Genomic DNA, 23,638 nt, shown 5'->3' with positions numbered 1-23,638 from the left:
CTGCTGCTTACCTAGCTTGCAGAAATAAAATAAATTTTAATCTTTTCTATTTTACTTATTTTTAAAATTTGCTTTTGCTAGGGTGCCTGGATGACTCAGTTGGAGGAGCATGTGTCTCTTGGTGTCGGGGTTGTGAGTTCAAACTCCACGTTGGGTGTAGAGATTACTTAAAAATAAAATTAGCTTTTGCTACTTGTGGGCCGTGAACTACAGTTCACATTACAAATAAAGTAAAAAAACAACAACCCCAATTTGAATTAAAGATACCTGTAATGTTGCTTTTTCTCTATTCTTATGAGACTCCCTTATAAGCCTATGGAGAAGACTTTGTGCAGACCTGAGCAACAGCTGCCATTTTGTAACCATGAAGTGACATTCCCCTTCCCCGCAAAGAAAAGCCAACAAAATGCTGGGGGAAAGGGAGATGTTTTAAGAAAAGTGTCCCTGATGATGTCATTGAGCTGCCAGACAAACCCTGGAAATACCATCTTGACTTTACAATAAGGACACAGGAAATGTTTTAGGGTTTTTGAGGAACAAGTACTTCCTTTGAACATTTCTTCACTTTCTTAGTTATTCAGGGCTAATTATTATTATAAGAGGTGAATATGCCATAATTGATTTAATTGTATGGATTTTAATTAGTTAATTTTGGTTTTTTACTTTAAAAATTACTTCTTTAAAAAAATTATTATTATTATTATTATTTTTTTAAATTATTATTATTTTTTTTAAGTAGGCTCCATGACCAGCCTGGAGCCCAACACAGGGCAGGAACTCATGGCCCTGAGATCATTACCTGAAATGAGATCAAGACCAAAGCTTAATCTACCGAGCCACCCAGACATCCTGTAGGTCCTTTTTAAATTGTTACAAATAGGCTGTGATAAACACCATTATCCATACAATTTTCTTCGTCCTTCTATCCATAGGACAGACCCCTGGCAGGGTACTTTGCGGTCAAAGGGTAACAAACAACAGTTTAGGGCTTTCCATTCACATTAGCCCAACCAGCCGAGGGACCAGCTGTCTTGTGGGGGTCTCAACCTTTTGATCGTGATGGCATGAGCTCAAAATGCCTGGGCTACGTAGCTATAGCCAGTGGTGAGCTCCCCAGACATTTCCCCGACTGGTGCCAATGTTGTGGCCCGACAGGCCTTTGTGGCTCTTACTATGAGTATGAGGTTCACACCTCAGCAGCAACCACCAGGGAAATTTTAAAATACAAGGTTTATTAATACAAGGTTTAAAATACAAGGTTTATTTTAAAATACAAGGTTTATAAACTCACAAGTTTTATTACTCAGGGGTACACGGCATGCTCGAGGGCCCCTCAGTGAGGTCACTGGTAAAGAGAGAGGGAGAGCATAGACCTAAGGTTCTGCCTTATTGGGGTTAAGGGTGGGGTGCCCAGGGCTTTGTGGGTTTGCTATTGGCAAATGTAAAACCCAAGAGCAGGAATTAGAATGCAGGAAAGGAATAGTGGGGTCGCTCAAGTGACCAGCTGTATCGGTTACTCGGGCCTTTCTCAAAGCGGAAATTTATGGGCGGGACAGCCTGGCTCTTTCTCTCCCGGCCTCGCTGGCAATATGTCTTTCAAATGGACGCCTTGGCAATCCGAAGCTGACCTTGCAATCAGAAGCGCTCATTGCCAGGCACTGCCACTCTGGGCGCACTGCAGAGACCTGTGCGGGTTTGATGATGGAGCTGAAGTCTGAAAGGCCAGCCTCTGTCTTGCCCCTTGAAGAGCTGAGGCTTCCCTAGTTCCGCCGTCTCCATCTGGGGTGTGCTCCCCCAGACTCCATGGCATTATCCTCTGGGTCACCTAGAGGCCATCTGAACAGCTGGGGCACAGAGCAGAAGGCTCTGTGGCAAAAGTGGCTTGATCTCCTGATCTGCTAACCAGGTCACACCAGCATCTCACCTCCTCTCTCTATAGAAACCGTTTCCCCCTCGGGTAGGCAACCGAACCATGGTTGCAAATAGCCTGAACTTTGGTGGCGACCCAGAGCTCTCCCACCTTATGTGACTCATAGCACGACACCAACACCAATGGTTTTAAATGTCCCCCCTTGGTTTCCTCAACTTTCTGTCTTCTAACTCTCCGAGGATGACTATAAAGACGGGACATGGTTTAGACTCCAGAAGGAGGCAGCAGCCGTGGGTCTCCGGTCCCAGCGTTGCGTGGCTACTGCTCGAGCTCACACCCTCTGCTGCCCAGCGCCATGGAGGTCCCTGCGGCTGGCCTGGCCGTCCTGCTTCTCACCGCGGCACTCTGTTCCCAGACCTCCCCTTCCTTTTGTGAGTCTGTCCTCCCTGCCTCCTTTTGCTCTATCTCCTTCCACTCCCTGGCCACGGCTTGGATCCCCAGCGCCCAAGTCTCGTGCCTGAGCCCCTCTGAGTAGAGAACTCCAGAGAGCTGTCAGAGGCTGTTTCCTGAGGAGGAGTGTCCTTTCCCATAGTGTTTTAGCCATTCTGTTGTCCAGCGCGGGGAGAGAGTGGGAGGAAGTCCCATTCTGGTCGCCCAACTGGGATCTCGGACAACAGGTGGAATCTGTGGCCAGCTGACTTCCAAGGCTGTGGCCCTTGCTCTCCTTGGGAATTCCAGATGGCACTGCCCCGCGAGAGACAGAAAGGGAGTAGTTTGTTCAGAAAGCTGAAGTTCTGGTGGAGAGACACAGAGACCCCATGCCAAACATGGAAAGAGACACAGAATATAAAAATGTCAAGGAGACGAAGAAATGCCAGCTTCCTTCTAGGTCTCTTTGTCTGCACATCCCCATGCCTGTGCAGGGCTCTCTCCTTCCAGTTCTTCCTGACCCTGGGGGAGGGGGTTGGCTCACCCAATCTTCTGAAGAGTCACTTAGGACTCTTTCTGTCTTGTTTCTCTCAGTTGGTGCTGACACCCCGACCACCTGCTGCTTCTTCTACATCTCCCGGCAGATTCCTCGGAAATTTGTGGTCGACTATTATGAGACCAGCAGCCAGTGCTCCAAGCCTGGTGTCATGTAAGGCCCAATCTTCCTGGGGAGGGCAATGGGAGGGCTGAGATGAGCCCCCCTCCCACCCCTTGGAGGACTCAGCCTTGAGACCATTGGAGCACAGAACACCAGGGGAGGCCACTGCCATGTCTCTGTCCTGGTCTGATGCCTGTGGCTAGGCCCTGAAGGAATTGCCCCTGTGTTAAGGTGACAGCAGGAAGTTGGCTTTCTGAGTGGACCTCCTTATGAGGCCCAGAGGAGGTGATGAACCCTAACATGGAGAGTACATTTTATGAGCCTGTGAACAGGACCTGAGAGATCTGAGGCAGAGAAGGATGGAGGGGTCACAGTGGGCCTAGGATTCCCCTGCTACATTCCCCAGTGTGTAATCCTTCCATGCCTCTCCACAGTTTCCAAACCAAAAGAGGCCGGCAGATCTGTGCCCACCCGAGAGAGGCCTGGGTCCAGGAGTACATCAGCGACCTGGAGCTGAATGCCTGAGTGGCCTGGAAGCTACAAGGAAGGTGTTCCATCTGTGTGAAGACTGGCACCTGCCCAGGGCAATGACCTTGGAACTCTGGAGGGCACCTCCTCTACGGGTCTCGCCCCCCCACCCCCTTGCCACACTTTGCAGCCCTCTTTTACTTTAATTTTCGTTTATGTATCTTATTTAACTTTTGTAACTTATTTCCATTGTTAACTTGTGTGATGTAATAGATATTTTCTCTGACTTCTCATGACATTCTCTTCACCCGCCCCCCCTTCAGTTTCTCCTCATATTCACTATATGGATCACTCAGCAGAATGAGCTCTCTCTTGGAGCAGCTCTATCATATATCTCAAACAATAAATGCTGACGGGATGGTTGGCCCGGCACTGCGTTTCAAAATATTGAAGGGCGGGGGGTGCCTGGGTGGATCAATCATTAAAGCGTCTGCCTTTGGCTCAGGTCATGATCCTGGGGTCCCGGGATGGAGCCCCTCATCAGGAGCCTGCTTCTCCCTCTCCCACTTCCCTTGCTTGTGTTCCCTCTCTGTCTGGGTGTCTCTCCCTGAAAAATAAATAAAGTCCCTCAAAAAATACTGAAGACTCTTTTATATACAAGGTAAAGCAGCCTTTTCCTTGGGATGACTCCACTGATTTTGTCTTCCCAACTAATCAGAACCACAGGCTGAGAGGGATACTGGGGGAAGAGTAGAGACATCTGAAAAGGGGCAGAAACCACCAGAAAGGGACAGAGGGCTAGCACAGGGGTGCCAGACCTTTGCTGGAGATGTTTTCCTAGAAAGCTGAAACTGACACATTGTTGTTTTTTTTTTTTAAGATTTTATTTATTTATTTGACAGACAGAGATCACAAGTAGGCAGAGAGGCAGGCAGAGAGAGAGAGAGGGAAGCAGGCTTCCTGCGGAGCAGGGAGCCCGATGCGGGGCTCGATCCCAGGACCCTGAGATCATGACCCAAGCCGAAGGCAGCAGCCCAAACCACTGAGCCACCCAGGCGCCCCCTGACACATTGTTTTATCACTAAGTCATAATCGATACGATCTAGGACATCTTTCTCCTTAAATGACTACGGAGATGACGAAACGTACCGTGAATGCATATTTATGCACACACCTTCATTTTCCTAAGCGAAGCTTTCTTCAGAACAATGACTAATATTTGTTGAGTGTCTAGCGAATGCTGGGAGCTTGGATGCTTCTGTTAGCGACAGTCTAGCAAACCTGCCTGTGACCTAGCTAAGACTCCCCATCTGGTCAGCTTCTCAGGTGTTCTGTGCTCTGCTTTCTGGGAGAATGTTCTCCAAAGCCATATCTAAGTTGAGGCTTCGAGGCTGCAGTGGCCAGAGTTAGAAAATTAAAATACAGAATGAATGATGTTTTAGTATAAGTATGTCCCAGGTAATATTTGGGATATACTCATAAAAAATCATTTGGTGTGTGTCCGAAATTCAAATTTAACTGGGAATCCTGCCTTTTATCTGGGAATTCCACTTAGGGTGAAGACTTTTATAGAGGCTGGCTATTTCCTGTTGAAGTGGGTACCTAAGGAGTTGCTTTCCAACCTTGAATTCACATTAGAATCCCTTCTGAAAGTTTTTAGAACCTCCAGTGCCAGGACCTCACCTCCAAAGTTATGCATTTAGTTCGGGTTTGGTTAGGTGGGGAATGGGCGTCAGTAATTTTGAAACTCCCAAGGTGATGTAAAGCCCAGGCAGTTTGAAAACCACTGTTGGGTGTCATCAGAGCCTGTTTCGGCCAGCCTTGGAGTTTCAGAGGCAATGTAGCTCCTTTCTTATTTTTAAGACTTCTGAGCTGTTTTTGGTTACTTCCATTGGGTGGTTAATTAGAAGCAGAAAATCTGCTAGCTGTTAGCTAGCTGCCAGCTAACATCACTTCTAGAAGTGGATTCAGAAGACCTCTCTCTCAGTGCACGAGCGCTAGTCGGGCTGGTCCCCCTGGTTCCCCCTTTCACAGCCATGCCCCATCTCCCAGGCCACTGACTGCCGTCCCCACAATGCCCTCTGCTGCTGAAATGATGCCATGGGCGCTGGGGTCATGGGAATCCGCTCCTTGCTTCTGGTGGCATCCCAGCTGTGACGTAAGTACGGGACTGATCATTTTGTCCACAAGATAAATGTTTGAAAGGAGGGTATCTGCAGAGAGGGTGGATACAGCTGTTTCTGGACCCCACTTTTTCATCCTTCCTTGTCTCCCATCTTCCCATTTCTGCTCATACTAACATCACCTTGCCAAGGAGAGGTCTGCTTTTCCCGTCTGCAAGCTCTAGGTCACTGCTGTGCAAACCAGCTTGGTGTGCAGGCAGCAAGAAAAAGAGGGCTTCCCTTTTTTAAAAAATTATTTTTACTAACATAAAATGTATTATTTGCCCCAGGGGTACAGGTCTGTGAATCATCAGGCTTACACACTTCACAGCACTCACCAGAGCCCATACCCTCCCCAATGTCCATCGCCCCACCACCCTCTCCCTCCCTCCCTCCCCCCAGCAACCCTCAGTTTGTTTCCTGAGATTAAGAGTCTGTTATGGTTTGTCTCCCTCCGAATCCCATCTTGTTTCATTTTTTCCTTCCCCACTCCCCATGCCCCCCAACCCTGCCTCTCAAATTCAAGAGGGCTTCTCTTAAGGAAACTATTCCCCCCCCTCTGCTATTAGACAAGCCAATTTCAAAGTGAACCCTAATGATTTGTGCAAGAATTAGTCAGTCTCCAACATCCTGAATTTTCCTTTTTGATGCAACCTTGTTAGGCAGATGGCCTTAGTAAGAATACAGAACAGGCCAGGGAGGGAACCGACTGTTAGACTAGGAGGAGGCATCTTCACTGACTGGCCTAGGCTTCTGCCCTCAGCCGGTTCTGCTCTGCGGGGTGTGGTACATAGGGCACTGCAGTTAGTGATACTTTGAGTGGTAGTACCAGAAAAGCTGACTCAAGCTGTCTTAAGGGATAAAGGGAACCTGTTCGCTCACATAAGTGAAGCTTCGAGAAGTTGATTAGCTTCAAGCAAAGCTTGATCCAAAGCCTTGGATCCTTAGTCCTCAAGTATGATGAAAAACCATGGTTCCTTCTGAATTTCAAATTTCCCTTCAATATGAGAGTTCATCCTAGGACACCCCACTATAAAGTAAGTCACTTTGCTAGTAGGCACCTTCCAGGATTTACAAGTTATCCTCTTGAGACCCCTACATTGGGCTTCAAGAGGAGGAGAGGTGATGACCTTACCTTCACAAAGGTGGAGCCCACTAGGTTGGCCTCTCTCTTCTCTCTCTCTCTCTCTCTTTATTACTCTCCCCTGAGAGTTAGCAAATAATATTGTTCATCAGGGAACTATGTAGATAGAGGATCTGAGAGAGACAGAGAGTGAGACAGTCAGATATACACACACACAGAGAGAGAGAGAGAGATAAGAGATAAGGGGATAGGGGAGAGAAAGGAGTTTTGGGAGGCAGCTGTGTTCCCACTACATGGACTGAGTTTTCCACTGGATTCCTAGAATGAAGAGTGTGTACATTTAACATTTTGATAGGAACTGGTTATTGCTCTCTACAAACCTGATCAAAATTCCACTTTTGATACTAAAAATTAGTTTAAAACAAAAAGAAGTATGCCTGGGACGCCTGGGTGGCTCAGTTGGTTAAGCGGCTGCCTTCGGCTCAGGTCATGATCCTGGCATCCAGGGATCGAGTCTCACCTCGGGCTCCTTGCTCGGCAGGGAGCCTGCTTCTCCCTCTGCCTCTAGCCTGCCACTCTGTCTGCCTGTGCTTGCACTCTAACAAATAAAATCTTGAAAAAAAAAAGGGGGGGGGCGCCTGGGTGGCTCAGAGGGTTAAAGCCTCTGCCTTCGGCTCAGGTCATGATCCTGGGGTCCTGGGATCAAGCCCCGCATCAGGCTCTCTCTTTGGTGGGGAGTCTGCTTCCTCCTCTCTCTCTGCCTGCCTCTCTGCCTACTTGTGATCTCTCTCTCTGTCAAGTAAATAAATAAAATCTTTAAAAAAAAAAGTATGCCTTATCAAAAAATGAATAAACATTTGCATTTCTCATAAGTATGTTGGATTTCCCCCTTTTGAATTTTACAACAAACACCCTAAGTCTTCCTTTCTTATACTTAAAAACATGACCTAGGCCAGGTTTCAGCAAATTTTTCTAAAAGGGTCAGATAGCAAATGTTTTTGGCTTTGTAAACATACATGCTCAGATGCAGCTACCAAGTGAAGGCAGCCCTGGACACTGTGTAACAGAATAAAACTTTATTTATTAGACTGAATCATAATGGATTTGTTCTGAGAACTATAGCTTGTGAACCGCGATCTCGGTAATCAGTCTGATAAATAAATCTGGTGTTCACAACAGAAGTCTCAGTTGCATATAGTGGCTGATTATTTTTTCTTCTCTTATGTTAGCCACTGCTTTTGTGGAGCACGGATTCTAGGAAACTAACATCCAGGCAAGATGTCTATTGCTGTATGCACCTTATTAAGAAACGAGTGATAAGTCCTTATTGCTGAAGTCACTGGTTTTTGGTCTTCTGTCTGCATGTAAATCACTTGAGGGTTTGGATCTCCAGCTCCAAACCCAAGAAATTCTGTTGCCAGCATTTTAAACAATCATCCCTTGTGGTTCTGGAATACTGAGAAATGCTGGCATAGGCTTACATCTTCGTTATATTATTTATTAGCTGCCTGACCATGGGCAAGTTGTTTCACTTCTCTGAGCCAACATTTCCTCTTCTGCCAAATGGAAACCTTGGTGAAATTATTAGGATTGAAAGGACAATGCATAATTTTTCGGCAAATTTGGTTCGTGGGAAAATGCATGAATATACACAAAGAATGAATATAGTTAATGTATATACACTATATGCTAGGTAGGTAATATTTCATCATCACTGTTTTCTAAGCTAATGCTTTGTGTTTTAGCTCTCAGGAATGTGTAGAGACAGGTATTACCGTCATTTCTTTTCTGCTGACTTGCCCTTTTCAGATTTTCTTACTCTTCGCCCCTTAGCCCACCACCCCCCCATCATTTTTTCCAACTGGAGATCCTGACTTCATCACAAAACAAAACCCATAGAAGCACCCAAAAGACTGGTTTGGTTTTGAGAAATTCCATTATTTCATGCAGCTGAACACAGAAGTGGTAAATAACATTCTATAAATATTTGTTGGTTGATGGTTTTGAAATGATTTCCCCCTAGAAAATGCTGAGCATAAGCACCTACATGCTTGTGCCAACCACTGTGTGATTGGAGGGGTGCCGGGGCGTGGTGAAGAGAGTGTTGTAGGAGCACTCCCTGCAGGCAGTCAAGAGTGCGTGGAAATACATTACAAAGATAAGTCTAAAGAAGTTTAAATTCACATCCAGAAAGAGGCCCAGAGTGTAGTAGCTTGATAACCGGCACCTAGCACAGGTAGCTTCAGGAGTTGAAGGAACATTCTTCCCTGGGCCCAGGTCCCTGCTCCCTCATTGTATCTAGTTTCTTATTGTTCCCAGGCCACTCAGGGATTCAGCTCCGGTCAATGATGTCCTTGGCTCCAGGACTTGGTGGGGCTGACACAGACCGCGTGGCCTCTTTGGTTGGAAAGCTGTGAAGAAGGATGGAATTATAAAAATTGAGGATTCAGCAGGAGAATTCCAGGTCCCACATTACTCCGGCTGAATTCTCTTTGTCTTAGGAAACTCAGAGTCCGCTTCCTTCCTCAGGACTGTTTCTCCAGCCTCAGACTCCTAGACCTTTCCTCAGTGACTCCTGGGGAGGAGTCTCCTCAGGAAGTCTCCCCTGTGCCTGGGGCAGCTCTCCCCTGGCTCCCAAGCCCCGGGCCAGGTTAGAGAATACCCCTATGGCCTCTTCTTATGTCCTGCCACTGGATAAGACCTCGAAGGTCTGGGTTTCCTAGAATGGCTCTCATCCACCTGTGATGCCTTTGTAGGCTGTTCCCTACACAGAGTCCTGCTGGCTCCATTTTTGCATGTCCTGCCTCTCCCCAGAGATGGGCAAGAGGACTAGCTCTGGCTGCTGGTCTCATAATAGCCATCTACCATGTTGCTAGGAATCTGCCAGGAGGACATAGAAAAAGCAGCAGATCCTTGAGGGCCTTTGTGTACTACGAGGAAAGAAGCAGCCTGAGCTGGAGTCATTTTTCATCATGATAGTGAACCAGCTCCTTCTGCCTAATGATAAAATTAGAAGAAAGAAGATAGAGATAGCATTGTTCAATAGTAAAAATCTTCGAGCTCTAATTTTTTCCCTTAGCTTTTATCTTGTTCTTTCATTTGGGACATGTTCCTCTGTCTCCTCACTCTGCTTGACTCCGTGTTTCTACATACTGGATGAAACAGCTACCCCTATCAGCTCTGAGGGAGAACCTTGGAGTTCCGCTTCACCCCCAACTCTCTGGGTCTCTCAAACCCTGGTGATTGTCCAAGCAACCTGTTCTATTTTTTTTTTTTAAAGATTTTACTTATTCATTTGACACAGAGAGAGAGAGATCACAAGTAGGCAGAGAGACAGGAGGAAGCAGACTCCTCGCTGAGCAGAGAGCCTGATGTGGGGCTGGATCCCAGGACCCTGGGATGATGACCTGAGCTGAAGGCAGAGACTTAACCCACTGAGCCACCCAGGCGCCCATCCTGTTCTATTTCTGATAGCTCCTGGTTGTTGAGGGTGGGGCAAGACCTATTAGTGTCCTGAGGGAGAAGATCTCAGTCAGCCTCCAGGGCCAGGAAACAGGCCTTCCCCCGGGAGAGGGTTTGTGTGTCAGCTGCTGCTTGTGCAGTACCCCAGAGCGGTAGGCTGCTCTCCCTGATCTTACAGTTGCCTGGGACCCAGAAATGCACCACAAAAACTGGAGCACCAGATATGTGAAAAGGTCCCCTCCCAGAGATACTGCTGCTGTGGAGCACAAGAAAGGCCCTCTGTCTGGGAGAGAATCCCAACAGGCCCTGCAGTCTGGGTGTTTCACCAGGTTTCCTAGTTCTCTCAGGGCTTTGGGTCTTGGGGACTTGAACCGCGTTGGTTTTCAAAGCCAGGTGTCTGGGGATTGTCTCTCAGGTGCAGTTCTTAACAGTTGGGGTGTCTGTTGTGGGGTAGGGTCCCTTGGCTCCTCAGGGAGAAGCTCCAGACCGAGCATCACAGTGTGCGAGTGGGAGGGAGATGGGGGGAGTTATTGTGAGGCTGTTGCTTTGTCTTCTAACCTACCTTCATGGGGTGGTGCTCCACTAGTTTTCCAGTCTTTTCCAGAGCAAATTGTTCCCCATGTCACTGTAGACTCTGTGTATCTGGGGGAGGAGTGGAGGTCCTATGGCAGATTTTCTTATGGCACCATCTTGGACAGACCACTTCCTCTATCTCAGGCTTTTGCTCTAGTCTTGAGTTTGGTCTCTATTTCCCCTCTGCAGGAAATGCAGCTGATGGAACAGTCTGGTGTTTGTTCCAGTTCTATTGGGGGAAAAGGAGAGATTTTCTCTGTAAATCACCTGTAAGTTGGCACTGGGTGAATTTATTACTCGGTTGATCCCTGGAAAGCTGTTGAAGCTGGATTCTGCCCCTGTTGAAAACCAACTCAGTGTCCCCCTTCCCAAAGTAAGACAAGTCCCCATCCTGCCCTCCATGTACATAGACTAGAATGCTAAAACTCCTTTGGAAAGAATAGCCACCTTAACAGGTAATGCAGGGCATTTTGAAAAGCCCTTGGGAAGCCCTCTATTTCACTTGGCTACCCATAGGACCTTCGCATTGTGGTCTGAGAGCAGGAAAACAACAGGAAATGGCAGCAGGAGACACATGAAAGGCAGCCTGGGAACAGAGAGCCACGGTGAGGAGGATAGTGGGGACCCAAGAGGGTGGGCCAGAATGAGACTCGCTTTTGCCAGCTTTCTTCTGGGGTCCCCTATTTTTTTTTTCAGGTATGCTCTGGACCTTGGGGAGATGGAAACTTAGGGTGATGAGAGAGGAAGTTTGTAAGTACAGTGACACCTTGTTGACTTGTAAATACAAGAGGGGTCTTGGGTAACCACAAGGCATAGGGTATTTGCAAGAATGGTTCAAGTGCTCAATTGACTAGGGCTGTTTATGGGGAAGTGGTTTCCCCAGCAAGAGGAGGTGAGATGTTGGTGTCATCCCGGGACCACACTTAGCTGGGTTCTTCTCATTAGAGCTATGTAGTCATAGTTTCCCCCAGCAGAACCAAAATTTCTTTATGATTCCATAGCTGTTCTTACTAATAGACATGACATGCAATGATGCCATGAGTCCTGGCCAGTATACCCAGTTTAAATTGCACCCACGTGGACAGAGTTGTAATAGCAAAGACTGGGCTGCAAGAGGGACTGAGCGTGCAGGCAGCCTTTCAGACACCACTCATTCTAGAGATGCATCAAGGGCCCAAATGTACAAGGCAGACAGCATAAACACATGTTGGATATGGGCACTAACGCACATAAGGAACTTTAACTTACCTTTGCCTTTGACCTTGATAATCCATGACTAGGAATCTATTTCCTATGTAGATGAATTCAAATATGAAAAAAATATGTCTCTGGCACATTGACAGCAATTTAAACTTACCCAATTTAAATTACTTACAGTAAGAAAATAATGAAAAAAATACGGTATCTTCACTCGAGTTGCTATTTGGGAGGCTTTACAAATAATGCAATGTCATGGAAAATGTTTATGTTATGATAAGTTAAAAGGAAAACCCAAAATGCAAATTGCCTTTATCTTAATCAGGGCCCACTCCATGTGTTGGGTTGTGGTCAATTTCATATGATAATTTTTCGCAAATACTGTTCCCCGAAAGGAAGGGGAATAGAAGAAGTAAGTATGAGGTGTCCTCTGTCATCTATGCCTTTGTCCATCCAACTCTCCTATTTTCTTCACTATGGCAAGTTCGGTAATGTTGGTTCATTGTTCTGGGTGTCCGCTTTTTTCCCTGTCCCCAGTCTTCTGCTTCAGGGTCTGTGGCGCTTGTGTCCTACCCCACTAAGCATGTCCTGGGGTGGAGATGCAACCTCAGTTTTTGGAAGTTGGTTTAGCGCCATGAAGAGCTTCATGTCTCTTTAGCCTCAAATTTGAGTCATTGTCGTTTATAAGGCAACAGGAAGTATACAAGTCAGCGTGTTCCTAAAAATAAAGTAATTCAGGAAGATGGAAGACTAACAGTTTCTAACCCAGAGAGCAAAGGAGATGGAGCATTTATCACCTACAAAGAATTAGTGCCTTTCAGATAGTAAGAAAAAAGTCCACTGGAAAAGGACAAACATATTACAGTGAACATGTATTTTGCTGACCGGCATCCCTCCTGGTACCAGAAACCCACATTTCTCTTGGGAAGCCTCTCTTCCCCATGATTCTCAGGCTTTAAGATTATGTGACGTTCATCTATCACAGATCCAGGTATGCGCCTTGAGTGGCTTAAGCAAATCCATGGAACGCATCCCTAAAGCCACAGTGACTGGTTAGGAACTGGGTTTCTGACTTAGGGGTCAGTCAAATCCAAAAGAACCTAGTGATTTTCTTCAACGGGGACATAGGCTCTCTGCCTGCAGACAGCGAGCAAGGATTCATGTGACTTTGGAAGGTGCCAGCAGCCATCCTGGGGCTCTGGCATGGACTGAAGTCAGGGAAAAAAACAGGACTCGGGGGTTGCCATGGGGCTTCCACGTGCAGCCTTCCCTGGAGCCAGTACCCTTCAGCCTTGGGGCCACAAGGCTCATTTAAAAAAAAATTATTTATTTTATATCTTTTCAGTGTAACAGTATTCATTGTTTTTGCACCACACCCAGTGCTCCCTGCAATACGTGCTCTCCTTAATACCCACTACCTGGTTCCCCCAACCTCCCACACCCCCGCCCCTTCGAAACCCTCAGGTTGTTTTTCAGAGTCCATAGTCTCTCATGATTCACCTCCCCTTCCAATTTCCCTCAACTCCCTTCTTCTCTCTAACTCCCCTTGTCCTCCATGCTATTTGTTATGCTCCACAAATAAGTGAAACCCTATGATAATTGACTCTCTGCTTGACTTATTTTATTTAGCATAATCTCTTCCAGTCCCGTCCATGTTGCTACAAGGCTCATTTATTCAAGCATCTCTGAGTTAGGTTAGTTTGTTTGTTTCCGCCCCCCGCCTCCCCCCAAACCACCAGCATCCTGAGAAATGCAGAGACCTGGTCTGGGCGGAGGTAGAGGGTCTGTGAATAGTAACAGCCCCCAAATGAAGCGTGGGATCGGCTGGCCTGAAGAAGTAGGAGGAAGTTTGCCAAGGACCTCATTAAATGCAGTGCTATTTAAACTTTGTGTGCATCAGTATTACCTGGAGCCTTGTGAAAACAGATGGCTGGGCTTCACCCCCTAAAAGGAAGAGAAGGGGTTGCTTAGGATTTGCATTTTTACTATGTTCCCAGGTGGTACTCATGCTATCTGGAGACTGCCTCTTGAGAACCAAGCTAACGTGGTTGGACTGGGCCCTACTGTCTCTTGGTGCTAAAGGCCCTGTGCCAAGTGCTAAATCTGCAACATTGAGGAATTTGATAGGGAAGAGTCTAAATATTGGAATAGAAAAGCTACTTCTTGCATCCGTCAGTGAGGTCCTCTAGGAGAGTTTAGACTACTTGGAAATGGCCTTATCTGAAATCAGAAAAGGAAACAACTCATCTTTGCTAAGAAAGGCTCTTCCAACCCACCAGCTGAGAGCCAGACCTTTGCAGTCTCTAAGGGCTGCATATACAGAATTTTCTCCTTGAAGCTAAAGTTAGTGCAAGCTGAGGCAGGGAGGTGGGGAACTGCACAGGAGATAAAGCGGGGGTCTAACTGCACCCCTCACCCTCACTCCCCACCTTCTCCGATGAAATGTTTATCTCTAACAAGGACAGTCAGCTCTGTGTGAAGGTGCAGGGAGGACGTGGCTTGGGGCGAGGTATCAGTTATTCATCATTTCCATGCATTGCCACACCTCTGCACGGGCGACGTCGAGGCAGAGGTGTAGGGGTGGCTGTGGGACTGAGGGCTGTGCTGGGGGGCTCGCATTCCCACCCCCCCCCCCCAGTTAACATGCAAAATATACGACTGGACAAGCTTTCTGTTCTCTACTTGTAGATGACGCATGGAATTGATCAGAAGCAGAGAGATGAGAAACCTATCGTTAGAAGGGTGTTAATTGCTGAAGAAACCACAAGACCAGCCAGTAATGGCCGTTGATTGCTCAACACTCAAGGCAAAGCCCGGGCTCCTAGCTCACATGGACAGGAGTGGGCAGCCCCCAGAGAAGGGCTCCTCCCCCATTCATATCTCAGAGGAGTCCGGGGAGGACATTCCCCAGGGACGTCCAGCAGAGAGGCTGGCCGAGGGTCTCAGCCATGTCTTGGACTCTGCAGTGCCCCACAAGTTGATTAGCAATGCTATTGCCATTCTCCCCTTTCCAGCACGGGAGTCCTTGTTCTGTTTATGCTGTTCACAGTGCTTGTGTTTAGGGAAGGCTGCACCTGGTTAAGCTTCTCCTTTGACTCTGGGTCACGGGACCTTGAGAAATCATTCACTATAAATAAGCAGTTGTTGTTGTTGTTGTTGTTGTTTTGGTCTAAAGAGGCTGGACACCAACAGTGAAGAAATGGTGACCGTTCCATTGCTTCTTTGGGAACAATGACTATTCCTCCCATTCTGGTGGTGTCTACACACTTATCATGGGCGTGGGGGGTAATGGTGTTAGGGGAGTGGGGCTCCTCGGAGTGGAAGGGGATTGTAAAATGTTGCCTGAGAGGAGGTGAGTGTGTGTGTGTATGTGTGTGTGTGTGAGAGAGAGAGAGAGATATGGAAGTCTCTGGCAAATGACTTGTTTGTCACATTATCCTCTCTATATGAAAGCCATGATGGCATCAAGACTGTTAGGACTGGCCACGGCAAGCTCTATTTTCTGTGTCAACTCAGGATCACTAGAGAGTTATTCCAGTGGATGGAGGATCACCCATCAAAGCATAGGGTCACATGAGAGAACGATGCATCCTTGTTAAAGATTAAATAAAAGAGAAGTGCAGAAAATAAAAAGGTGGAGTGTCCATTACTAAAAAATAAATAATAATATTCATTTCCTCTAAGAAACCACAGCTAGCTACTTGACAGGTATCTTTGCCAAATGTTTGCCCTTGTGAATTTATATATATATATCTATACATATAAATAAATATATAAATGTATAAAAATAAAAATATATAATACATATTTAATATTTATATATTTATGTATTTAATATAATAAATATATATAAATGTATTATATATATTGGATAAAATATATATATTATATCCAATTTTGGATTAAGAATTAAATTATTCTAGTTCGTCGTCCGGCGGCAACCATGGCGGGTCAAGAGGATCCGGTGCAGCGGGAGATTCACCAGGACTGGGCGAACCGAGTGAAGTGAAGAGGTCATCACCAGCAGCATCAAGAAAATCGCGGACTTTCTCAACTAATTCGATGTGTCTTGTCGTTCAAGACTTGCAACACTAAACGAGAAATTGACAGCCCTTGAACGGAGAATAGAGTACATTGAAGCGCGGGTGACAAAAGGTGAGACCCTCACCTAGAGCTATGCCATGCTGCTGCTGGGAAGTTGCTTCATGGAACGCAAGCCGATGTGGGAAAGGCCCCAGCAGCCTCAGCTCCTTCCTCTCTCCTTAAAGAGCAACAGGGCTTATTCTTGTTTTTGGTTTTTTTGTTTGTTTTTTTTTCAAAAGTGTGGCCTTTGGGTTCTGCCATGTACGTCGGTGTGTGATGTGGCATGTGGGAAGACATCCAGGGAAGCTCTTAGAACCAACATTAGGCATTTTATCTTTGAAGTAACATTTTGTAGAACTATCTGTCAATGTATGAGGCGCTCAGAGCCAGACGCCTGGGACTCTGTTAAGGTCCTCCCCACCTCTCTTTCTCTCAGACTTTTCTTACAGCTCTCATTGCCTCTGCATTGATTCTGGAAACAGTCTTTGTCTCCTTTTCACCTTTGGTGGGGTTTGGGAGGCAGTCCTGGCCGAGACACTTATGCCCTGGCAAGGTGGTCGCCAGAGAATGTTGTTGCTAACCCACCAGTTTCTTGTCCTTCCAGGCCCCCACTTGGCTTGAAGGGACATGTTCAGAATTTTTTTTCTGTCACTTGGGGTATCTTTGCCTCTCATATTTCCCTAATAAACTCCTCAACTTTAAAAAAAAAAATTAAATTATTCTAAGCTGAATGAAATAATCATGGCTCACAAAAATGATATTATATATATAAAATATATATGATATATAATATATTATATATAATTATATATAAATATTAATTATAAATATAAATATATAAATATATATAAGCCAAAACCAATATATATAAACTAAAAGGAACATTATTCTATACATACATATATAAATATATATAAACCAAAACCAATATATATAAACCAAAAGGAATATTATTCTATACATACATTCTGTATCATGCGAGTAGGGTAGCAATGCCTATATTAGATGTAAGCACATGCAACCTTTGCACATAATATGATGCATACTTTCCATAAATATGTGCGTGTGTTTTTCTTTTTACTGATGGCAGAATTTTCCATGGACAGGCATCTCAGTCCTCTACTGACTTAGTCCTTTGCTGACGGTTGTTTCCATTAGCTTGCTATTCACAGACTGTGCTACAAAGAATATCCTTGTGCGTACATATTCTTGTCCTTTAGTAGGGCTGCTGCAAGACGTGGAATCAGGGCACATGCTATCTAGGTCTAATACTACGGGCCTTTTAATGTTTTGCTTCATAGCAGCTTTTAATTATATGCTAAGGAGTTTGAGCAATACAATTCTGCACCAATTTTGGATAAAAAAAAATTAGATTATTCTAAGTTGAATGAAATAATCATGGCTCACAAAAATGAATACATTCAGTTTTTCCACGAGTCTTTTTAACTTGTCTTCTGCAGAAAGGACTCTGGCTCAGTCTACATTCCTTATTGTTAAAACTGTGACTGGTGGGCACCTGGGTGGTTCAGTGGGTTAAGCCGCTGCCTTCAGCTCGGGTCATGATCTGAGGGTCCTGGGATCAAGCCCCGCATCGGGCTCTCTGCTCGGCAGGGAGCCTGCTTCCTCCTCTCTCTCTGCCTGCCTCTCTGCCTGCTTGTGATCTCTCTCTGTCAGATAAATAAATAAAATCTTAAAAAAGAAAAGAAAAGAAAAGAAAACTGTGACTGGCAACCCACCTATTAACTAGCTCAGCTTTCACAGTTAGCCCAGAAACAGGCTTAGAGTATAAACCTACACGCCCCAGATGTGGGCTGGTTGTCTTTTCCTCCTGTAATGTTAGACATTTACTTTGTGGAGCACGGATTATTCGGAAATAAGGTACAATATCCCTGTTCCTCTGTACAGAAAAGCACTGAATTTGGAAAGGAGTGGGGAGTCATGCTATTTCCATGGCTCTCAGCTGTCAACGTGCCTGGGGAACATATGATGAGGTTTGTAGAACTACCAATTCCCAGGTCCACACTTGAAGATTCTGATATGAGTATCTTTTTTTTTTTTAATATTTTATTTGAGAGAGAGTGAGCAAGAGAGAGCAGGGGCAGAGGAAGAAGAAGCAGACTCCCCACTGAGCAAAGAACTCCACGTGGGACTCGATCCCTGGACCCTGAGATCATGACCTGAGCCGAAGGGGGACTTAACCAACTGAGCCACCCAGACCCTTCTGATATAAGTGTCTTAAACAATCATTGCTTACGATTTGAGAACAGCTGGATGGTGTTTGGGATATAACTTTGCTAGTTTAAGAGTGAGTGTGTAGTTATATCAAAGTCTAGTTTTGGAACGCAGTTGCACCATTTACTTGGTGTATGCTCTTGGCCAAGTTGCTTAACCTCTCTGAGCCCGGCTAGAGTTTACTCTTGTATCACATGAGGATATTAGTGGTATTTAAACTGTACTGTTTCATTGTGAGGATCAAATGAACCCTGCTTAAAAAGCACTCAGCCTGGAGTAGGTCTCAAATATGTTAGCAATTGTCATTAAGAACGCTTCATTTATGACCAATATGCACTATGAATACTCTTCTTTTTTAGATTTTTTTCATTTTTTAAAAAGATTTTATTTATTTATTTGACAGAGAGAGAGTAGGCAGAGAAGCAGGCAGAGAGAGGAGGAAGCAGGCTCCCTGCTGAGCAGAGAGCCTGATGTGGGGCTTGATCTTGGGATCCTGGGATCATGACCTGAGCCTGAGGCAGAGGCTTAACCCACTGAGCCACCCAGGCGCCCTAATACTCTTCTTAATAATATCCATCAACATAGTGAATTTTCCCAAATACGTATGTTACGATTTCATTTATTAAGTATTCATGATGTTGGTGACCCAGAAATCCCAATTTCCCTCCATTTCGCATCTGCCTGTTTTTTGCCTATTGTTCCTTTTGACCAGCGATTCTGACTTTCCAGACAAATGAAACCAAACTCAATGCCAGTTTCCTTTTCAAAAGATCATCTTTATTATTTCTCAGGGCTGAACACAGCACTGAACAGAAACATCTCATACACGTACACCCGTCTGGTGGCTCGGGTACCACTTCTGCCTAGAAAAAACGACGACAGTCACGCAGTCGTCACCAATCACAGTGCAAGTGAGGGGAGCAGGGGAGGGTGGCGAGGAAGGTATCTTGGGGTCTCTCGGAGTACACGGTCCCAGAGAATGACATTGAACATAAATAACAAAAATTAAATAGTATAAATAAATTGGAATTTAAGTTAGAAAGAGTCCCAGAGTGTGGCTGTTTGGCAGCAACCAGCCCGCAGGAGAGGTAGCTGTGGAGGTTGTAGGGGTGTTTCCAAGGCTCGGACCTCTGCTCTCCAGGCAGCCCACTGAGGTCACTGGGTTCTCAAAGCTTCCGGGCCACTCAGGCATTCAGCTCCAGGTCGGTCACGTACTCCTGGACCCAGTCCTCAGTGGGGTCGGCACAGAGCTGGCGGCCTTTCCTGGTCTGGAAACTGCGGAGAGGGGTGGAAGGATTATTTACTGAGGAATCCAGCAGCGGAACTCTGGGCCCGCTGTAGCCCCTCACCCCACCCTCTGCCCTGGACCCTCTGCCCGTCTCGGTCTAGAGACCTCCTCTCACTGTCTCACCACCACCGCCTCCTCCCAAGGGATCCTGCTGCCACCTCCTTTCTCCCTCCCTTCCCTCTGGGCTGGGCCAACCCTCCTGACCTCGCACATCCCTGGCCAGGTCAGGTCACACCTCAGAGACCTGGGTCCCACATGCCATTCCAGGATGGCGCCCCTGGCCAGTCTGTGCCCTCGGGTGCTGCCCCCACTCCAGACCCTCCCCATCTTCCCCAGAGGCAGGCAGGAAGATTGGCACTTACATAACACCAGGCTTGGAGCATTGGCTGCTGGTCTCAAAATAGTCGACTATGAACTTGCGTGTAATCTGCTTGGAGACGTAGGAGAAGCAGCAGGCGGTTGGGGTGTCCGCACCAACTGGAGGAGGAGAGAGAATGAGCCTGAGTCACATTTCAGAAGGAAAAGTCAGATCTGAGGTTGGATCTCTGAGAGGATGAGGAAGACTCAGAGGAAGCCAGCGTCGCTGTGGGTACGGGCCGGCAGACAGGGTCGCTGGAAAGTGCTGGGTGTCTTTGCCTAGAAGTGTGCCTGTCTCTGTTCTGGCTTCTGTCTGGGTCCTCCTTTGTCCTTGACTCTTTGTTGTGGACAGACTTTCTTGATGTGATCCAAACATCCAAGCAGACTTTTTTCCTCTCTCTCTCGGAAGTTTTGTCTGGCTCAAGGAGTCATGCCCCAGCAAAAGAGAAACCTTGGATGTCTTTCTTATGACATCCAAGGGACAGAGCCCTGGGGAGACCTCCAGGGAGTGAGGGGAAGGATGACCCCACTGAGAGGTCACCAGGCTTGGATCTTGCCTCTCACAAACTCATTTGCTTAGGGTCCCTATTTTGCCACCTTGTAAATGGAACTCCAACTCCCCTACCTCCCCCTAGCTCTCAGATCTGGGGACTGGAGCAGCTAAAACTCCTGTATAAAGATGAAAGTAAAAGTCTTGAAAAGAAATGCCACAGTTTTCAAGCCCTTTGAGAAGCTCCCTTTTTTTCTCTTGGGGGCTCCCAAGGCCGGAAGACAGAAAGAGGAGTGGTCTGATTATGGGGACAGGGAGTGGGGACAGTTGTGAGAACAACAGAGACTCACATGGTGCAGAGAAGACCTGGCTGCAGAGGGCCATGATGCAGAGGAGGACGACGAGGGCAGCCCCGGGAACCTTCATGTTGCTCAGCAGGGTACGGCGTGTGGGCTCGTTTGTCCGTGGGGTGGGCCTGGGCACTGGCTGCTGCCTCCGTCCTGCTGGAGTGTGAGCAGATCTCCCCTGCTCTTTATAGCCGCCCTGGTGGAAGGGGAACTGGAATCCGGGGGTGTGGAGGGAAATTTTTAAGCACAGTGGTGTCACGCTGAGTATTTCACAACTCAGGGTCCTAGGGGACCACAGGGGTTCAGGATATCCAAGAATAGCTTCTCCGAGCTCTAAGTTTCAGCCCGAAACTCATGACTTGTTCTGGTTTCTTGTGAGGAAATGGTTTCCCCCCGTGAGCGGGAGGAGAGGACTATGTGTTGACCCGAGGCTATTCTTAGGCAGGCTTTTCCCATAAGAACTGATCTATATGTGAGCTCACCAGCCCTGTCCTTCCCACAGAGCTGAGACTTCTGTGCTTCCTCTGCTGCGGGGCAGGGAGGGGGGTCATGCAGAGGGTGCCACACACCTGCCTCGGATGCAAGGCACTGACCTGGGGAATTCTCGCTGGGGGACCTGGAAGCATAGCACATCTCCATTTCTTGTCCTGTCATTAGACAGTCACCGGGTGACTAGAGGTTCTGGGTTAACATTGGATGAGGATCAGAAAGCACAGGAGATGTGGGTGTTCAGATGTCAGGAGTCTAAAAATATACCCTGTAGCCTAGAAAAGGCATTTCTAGGAAGGAGTTCTAAAGAAATAAACCCGAACACAGAGGCATCTTTAAACATAAAGACATCTGACGTAGCATCACTCATGCTTCTAAAACAAGAAAACCCAAATTCTCCTCTATGAGAGGAGGATAAAGTAAACACTGGATTGTTCGCTTCATTCATGAAACTGAGTGAAGTGAAATGGCGTAAATATATCATAACATCAGTTATAAAAAGGGAAGATGAAAAATTGTGCAAGATGAAGAATTATACAAATATGTGTATGAATGTGTAGCCATACATGTACGACAAATACTATAACCACGTGTATATTTGGGATATAGATGTAAACACTAGGAACGGGAAAAACAAAAAGCATTGGGAATAAATGTCCCAAAGCACCAACAATAGCTATATTTGTGTCTATGGTCTATGGATAATTAATTTTTTTGTTTTCCCCTTTTTCTAGACTTTTTTTTCCCTAAAGTGAGAATATATTACTTTCCTGGTCAGCCTACCAATTTATGAACCCATTTTGTTCTAAAACATTTACAGTATCATCATTTGGAAAGTTGTTAGTTTGAAAGAAATTTTTGATATACTGACATTTCTGTCCAATGGTCTTTGTTAACATGAAGTTTTGATTTCCATTTCTCTGAACTCTTTCAAGAACCTGTGTGATATTTACATAAATTTTGACAAATTCAAAGCAATTTTCATATTCTTCTCCAGTCATAATTTCAGTGGGGTGAAAAGGTCTCCTTTTCAGGCAAATCGACATGTTTTTTTCTTTTCTATCTTTTATTATTCTATTATTACATAATTAATAAACCTAATGCACAGTTGGCCTTTGTCCTCTAGATGCTCTCAGTCTGATAGGAGCAGGTAGAGTATATAAACAGGCAACTATAGCATTTAGCAGAAAGTGCCAAGATTCCTAGGAGAAAAATTAATGGAGGTTCACAGCACCAGGAGGAGGGAGAAATCACCTCCCTCAGGACAGTCTGGGGAAGACATCACAGAAAGGAAGGAACTTTGCTTGGGTCTTGGAAGGTACACAGTATTCGAACACATATAAATGGGGGGGGGGGTAGCAGTAAGAGGTCCAACTGGTACAGTCACAGGTGTGGACTTGCCAGTTCAGAGGGAGGAGCAAGAAGTTTAGTGTAGCTGTATTGTGGCGGAGCGAACAGGGACAAGGAAACTAGATTGGGGTCAAATCAGGAGGGTTTTGAAGTCCCCCAGAAGGGGCTAGAACAATGGTGAGAGTAAGACATAAGCAAAGTGAGGTCACACCTTAGGAATTCTCTCCTTCCTATGTGCCTACAAGTCCTGCTCTTAAAACACATGGGCTCGGGATGCCTGGGTGGCTCAGTTGGTTAAGCATCTGCCTTGGGCTCAGGTTGTGATCACAGGGTCCTGGGATCGAGTCCCACATTGGGCTCCTTACTCAGTGGGGAACCTGCTTCTCCTTCTGCCTGCTGCTCCCCCTGCCTGTTCTCTCTCTCTCCCTCTCTCTGACAAATAAATAAATAAAATCTTAAACAAACAAAATACATGTGCCCTCTTTTCATCCCAAATCTAGGATTGCTAATGCTAATCTTGGGAGAGGCTAAGGCAAGATCAAGGACAATGGCAGGTTACCCTGGGCTTCGCATCTAAGTGTCTTCCCTTGTTACTGTTAATTCCAAAAAAGGAGTCTATCACTTGTTTCAGTGGAAACTCTAAATCATATTCAATGCCTTCTCCTCTGCCCGCCCCCTCTTCCCCAGACCTCAGCTGATACCCTGAACTGCATACTCTCATTCACTTCTTGGGGAACCCCCTTCAAACTTGTGATTCAGTTTCTGAGAGTTGGATGCTATCAGTTGGGAGGGCCAGAAGAAGGAACTGGAAACTGCTGAATCAACCTCTTTCCTGATAGTGGACCTGTAGTTACCGCACCAGCCACATTGCATTGTAATGTGTTATTTATGCAAGTTTCTCTCCAAACATTGAAACCATGTCCTGTTAATTTTTAACCAAATTCAAATCATGTCTTATTGGTTAACTTAAACCAAAGGCTAGCACACAATTATTATAACATGATGAATTGTCTGAGATCATATCCCTTATATTTTTGTTCTTCTAATAAAGGTGCTTTACTGAATATTCAATTTTATCTTAGTGTTTATATATTTGTAA

At 46.0% G+C, this 23,638-nt stretch overlaps 2 protein-coding genes, 1 long non-coding RNA gene and 1 pseudogene across 3 annotated transcripts; 3 read left to right on the top strand and 1 right to left on the bottom strand.

Annotated features, from left to right (window-relative positions):
* Positions 1 to 2,113: 2,113 nt before the first annotated feature.
* LOC131816137 (C-C motif chemokine 3-like) lies at positions 2,114 to 4,050 on the top strand. The gene is made up of 3 exons (XM_059148566.1): positions 2,114 to 2,301; positions 2,894 to 3,008; positions 3,392 to 4,050. Exons 1-3 carry the CDS (start codon positions 2,226 to 2,228, stop codon positions 3,480 to 3,482), a joined length of 282 nt encoding a protein of 93 aa, XP_059004549.1. The 5' UTR covers positions 2,114 to 2,225; the 3' UTR covers positions 3,483 to 4,050.
* Positions 4,051 to 5,259: 1,209 nt separating this feature from the next.
* Positions 5,260 to 15,512, top strand: LOC131816387 (uncharacterized). Its single transcript, XR_009348039.1, has 4 exons — positions 5,260 to 5,583; positions 10,896 to 10,975; positions 11,403 to 11,456; positions 14,592 to 15,512. It is a non-coding gene; the product is annotated as an uncharacterized LOC131816387 (long non-coding RNA).
* A 334-nt stretch (positions 15,513 to 15,846) lies between these two features.
* LOC131816050 (probable protein BRICK1) lies at positions 15,847 to 16,702 on the top strand (annotated as a pseudogene).
* A 2,271-nt stretch (positions 16,703 to 18,973) lies between these two features.
* LOC131816711 (C-C motif chemokine 3) lies at positions 18,974 to 20,894 on the bottom strand. The gene is made up of 3 exons (XM_059149649.1): positions 20,704 to 20,894; positions 19,869 to 19,983; positions 18,974 to 19,493 (listed from the first exon to the last, which is right to left on the bottom strand). Exons 1-3 carry the CDS (start codon positions 20,777 to 20,779, stop codon positions 19,403 to 19,405), a joined length of 282 nt encoding a protein of 93 aa, XP_059005632.1. The 5' UTR covers positions 20,780 to 20,894; the 3' UTR covers positions 18,974 to 19,402.
* Positions 20,895 to 23,638: the final 2,744 nt, after the last annotated feature.

The sequence above is a fragment of the Mustela lutreola genome, chromosome 15 (genome assembly GCF_030435805.1).
Source record: "Mustela lutreola isolate mMusLut2 chromosome 15, mMusLut2.pri, whole genome shotgun sequence".
NCBI lineage: Eukaryota > Metazoa > Chordata > Mammalia > Carnivora > Mustelidae > Mustela > Mustela lutreola.
The sequence above is the reverse complement of the archived record's forward strand: the minus strand, read 5'-3'. Positions and strand labels throughout refer to the sequence as shown.